This window comes from Anticarsia gemmatalis, chromosome 1, assembly GCF_050436995.1.
Source record: "Anticarsia gemmatalis isolate Benzon Research Colony breed Stoneville strain chromosome 1, ilAntGemm2 primary, whole genome shotgun sequence".
NCBI lineage: Eukaryota > Metazoa > Arthropoda > Insecta > Lepidoptera > Erebidae > Anticarsia > Anticarsia gemmatalis.
In genome coordinates, this window is record NC_134745.1 from 14611095 (window position 1) to 14615197 (window position 4103).

At 38.5% G+C, this 4103-nt stretch overlaps 1 protein-coding gene across 1 annotated transcript; it reads right to left on the reverse strand.

The window, feature by feature from the left end:
* Positions 1-3009: 3009 nt before the first annotated feature.
* Positions 3010-3818, reverse strand: LOC142977501 (alpha-crystallin A chain-like). Its single transcript, XM_076121412.1, has one exon. The coding sequence runs from the start codon at positions 3771-3773 to the stop codon at positions 3072-3074; it is 702 nt and encodes a 233-aa protein (XP_075977527.1). The 5' UTR covers positions 3774-3818; the 3' UTR covers positions 3010-3071.
* Positions 3819-4103: the final 285 nt, after the last annotated feature.

The following is a 4103-nucleotide window of genomic DNA, read 5'->3' on the forward strand; positions in this document are numbered from 1 at the left end:
GTCAAAAAACTGAAAATTGAATTTAACGTGTCTTCCGAACCACGGAGGAGCTCAACATGTATAAGTTGATCACCCATCCACAGAACAACCTCGTCAAGTGGAGCTTAACATCACAGTTCAATCCGGGCGGCTGTTGTTAGTCGCGTCTCTTGCTGAAATCAATATTTTGATCCCGTCCTTGACTTAGCCAGACAATAATATGTAATCTCTGATACCAGGTGTGGCTAATTAGTGATATTAATTTATATGCTAATTAGTAGGTATTAATCTATTTTATAATGAAATGATATATGGAGATCATTATGTGCTAGATTTGGTAATGTATTTTGATTAATTATAGTTTGAGGGAGAATGCTATATAATGTTTATATACTACTTAGGAGCCTGCTACTTAGGAGTAAGTTCTTATTTCTGTTCCTACGTCAAGCGAAAAATATTTTAATTTCCTTCCTCAAGTAGGTCAAAGGTTAGGTGGCTCAAGCTTTCATAGTTTATATTATAAATGAAATTCAAAATAAAATTATTTATAGCTCCGAGTCATTGAATCTTTGAGTTCCAAGAAAACCTTGTTTTTTTTATTTTACTCAAATCGCTTGCAAGCAGAGCCGCACAGATCAGCCGTTTTTATTTTCAAAGATCTGTTTATAAACTTATTGGCGGCAGGTTATTACGAAATTGTCCCTCAGTTTTACAACTATTTCCAGTCATACAGTCGATTGGATCAACAAATAATAGTTTTACTTCAAGGAAAGAGACTTAAGATTTTCAAAAGAATAAAGTAGGTATAATTTCTTAGTAAAATTAACATCATATTATCTTTTCCTTGAACAAGTGCAATTTCCTCCGGGGAGCCGCTAGCCTTATTAACTCAAATGCACTTATATCTTGAACATAAAATTATCTTAGAACTACTTATGACTTCCATTTGCAATATAATAAGTAAAAAATATATTAAGAAGTAGTTTCTGTGGTTATATTATCTTTCTTTGCAACGAAATTTCTCGAAAATGTTTAATCGTGACAGCAAATATTGCTCTTTTACTGAGTGATTTTTAGTACAATGTAAAGATTTGAATCTGTTTTTAAGGATAAAAAAAATGTAAGACACTAATAGTGCAGTGGATATTGCTGGACAAGGGTCTCCTCATTCTCCTCCCAAAGCGAGGGTTAAGCATTGAGTCTCACATCTGTATCCGATGTTTCTGTACAGTTGGTACTTTCAAGTATCAAGAGTTTGACATTTAAAATGTAGTGCCAAAATAGCTTCTACGACGCCCGCTAGAGGCGCTGAACCGATTGTTATACATATTTTTTAGCTAGCTGGTTGTCGATAGTCAATGGTAGTAGAGAATCAAGATACTGTTCGAGTGCGCGAAGAAATTTTTCACTAATTACATTATAAGTTAGCGTGGAAATGGTTATTATATTGCGATTCCAACAGTCTTATTATGACTCAGACACAGCATACAAAAAGCAATATTTTATCATTAAAACCGTTACAGCTTTTGTACCAGGTACATAAAATATTATTAATTTCCCTCACGTATGCGATAGTCACGGTACGATAGTCAGCGCGAATTGTACTTTCATAGTTTTGATTAACATCAGAAAACAGGACATATTGTCTGTGTTGCGAAATGCACATTGTATTGCTTATAAAATGACGTTTCATTGACATATAATATTATGTATTTCGAAGTTAACAATGTAATTGAGGTGTTTATTTTGAGTATGTCGTAAACGAGCAGTGATATCCGATTAGTATGATGATTCACTTCCCATGCATTCAGATCGTATCGCTTTAACTTTACACAGTTATATGTGTGAAATTGTGATTATTTCCATACATATATAAATACACAAAATCACGCCCTTTTTTCTACAGGGGTAGGCAGAGACCGAAGAACGCTATTTCGTACGATCCATACGAACTTTCTTTGTTTCATTCACATCCAACATACATAATATCACGCCTTTTTCTCAGGTAGGCGGAAACCAAAGAACGCTACATGGTACGTTCCATACAAGCTTCCCTTGCTTTACGCACATCCATACATCTTGTTATACAGGACCATCGGTTACGAGTACTATGCCATCATATCGGTGATGTCTTGCAAAAAGGTCAGGTCCTTTTTGCAAGACATCACCGATATGATCTGTATTGCTCTAGGGCATCCTCTACCGGCGTTTGTATTAACGTAAATAGCACCGTAAATTTATTTTATTATTAGTAGCATTTTATACGCGAATAAACTATTTATTATTTATCTATTATGGATCGTGAAATCTATTACGAATGCCCATTATATACGTAAAATTTGCAAGATACTTAGAATCTTTCAGCATACCTAGAGCAGCAGAGCAGCATACCACAGTGTACACATTACTTATACAGTAATGTCCTTAAACATCATTACATCCTACCTGTTTTGGTACCAAATGCGTATGATTGGATAATAGTCTAATTGATATTCTACTAACGACCGCATTGTTTGAAAACAAATAACGTTACGGTTGACCGGCTCTAAATCACTTGAATGTTTGGCGGAATATTTATGATGTCTCAATTTTTAAAATATTAACTATACATATACACTTAGACAAATTCTGTAATGATTTCCGCCTTTCCGAGAGTCAAAAATGTGCGATGAATAACTAAAAAACTTTAAAATGAAAATCTATACTATAATATTTTATATCATGCATACGTTCAATAATCGATTCGGTTAAAAATTGTTATTTCGATGCATAAAATGCACACACACACAGGGAATTTCAGGTCAACTTTACAGGGGTAAAACGTAACATATATCTAAAGTCAATATCAGTCAACCTTCGAAAACCAAGCCAGGTTACCAAATTTGTATGAGCCTTTGTCGCCAGTGGAACTCAAAAGAACAAAGACCAACGTCCATTGTTTAGCGCATGACACTGCACACCTCCCTATTCGTATTCATTGCACGCCGGACCCATTAAACGCGCCGCTGGACGCATAACAAAACACTCAAGTAAATACAAAAATATTTATTACAATACTGATTTATAATTAAATATTAATTCTATGTATCACTTTACAATTGAACCTCGTTTCCGTGGGGGATCACGTTGTCTTTTTCGGTCACGTCTTCCTTGCTGGAGGGTGTCGTTGGCTCTTTCCTGTCATCCACTTCAGTGGTCGTTACGGCGGCAGCCGAAGTCGTCGCGGCCGGTACCGCAGGTGTCACGCCTGATTTGTCGGGCTTCTCCTCCTTCGCTAGCGGCTTGCCGGTCTCCTCAATAGGCACTTCCCTGTCGACCTCCTTCGCCCTGTTGACCGGTCCACTGACTGGAGCTTCCACAATCAAGTTTCCATCAGTCGTCAGCTTAGCAGTTACATCAGCACCACTCGCGTTCGCCGGCAAAGTGTAAGTGTGGAAGAACTGGCTAGCGAAAACGTCACGGTCGTCCTGTTTCGCCTCATGCGATCCCTGAATGAAGATAAAGTCGCCCTTTACCTTGACTTTCAGGTCATCTTTCTTGTAATCCTTGACGTTGACAATGACTTCGAATTTGTTGTCGTCAGCGATTATTCTAGGTCCGATGTCGGCGAAGCTGGGGAACAGTTTCCAGAGGGGAGCGAAGAGGTTCCCGAATAGGGGGAAGGTGAGCCATGGGTTTTCGAAGTCTTCGCTGTAGACAGTTGTGATGGGTTGTGGGATGGGGCGGTCAGTGGCCGGGAGGGCGGCGACTGTCGCCAGCACGGCGAGGGCCGCAAGCGATCGCGACGAGAACATGTTAGCGTGTGCACTCGTTGGTGTTGCAACAAGAACTGAGGCGTGCGCGGGTCGCGGAGGCTATATACAGGTGGCGGGGCAGAGCTGTGCGTAAGCGCATCGCTCACCACAATAGAGTTGAACCGCAAACACGACAATAGGTATAATATGTTTATTAGTCACTCACATTATCTTTATTGATTTCATAATTGAGGAAAAGATTTTAAAAATCTCCTTTAAGAAGTTTTTTTGTGTCAATAATGCAATAGACTGTATTGTAAAGGTTAGCGAGCTCAAGGGGTAAGATAAACCATTGCCTACATTTTGAAAGAAATTAAGTGCGCCGTTTTT

Bases quoted from the DNA above. Each gene is read 5' to 3' on its own strand.
- LOC142977501 (XM_076121412.1), bottom strand. From the start codon at position 3,773: ATGTTCTCGTCGCGATCGCTTGCGGCCCTCGCCGTGCTGGCGACAGTC.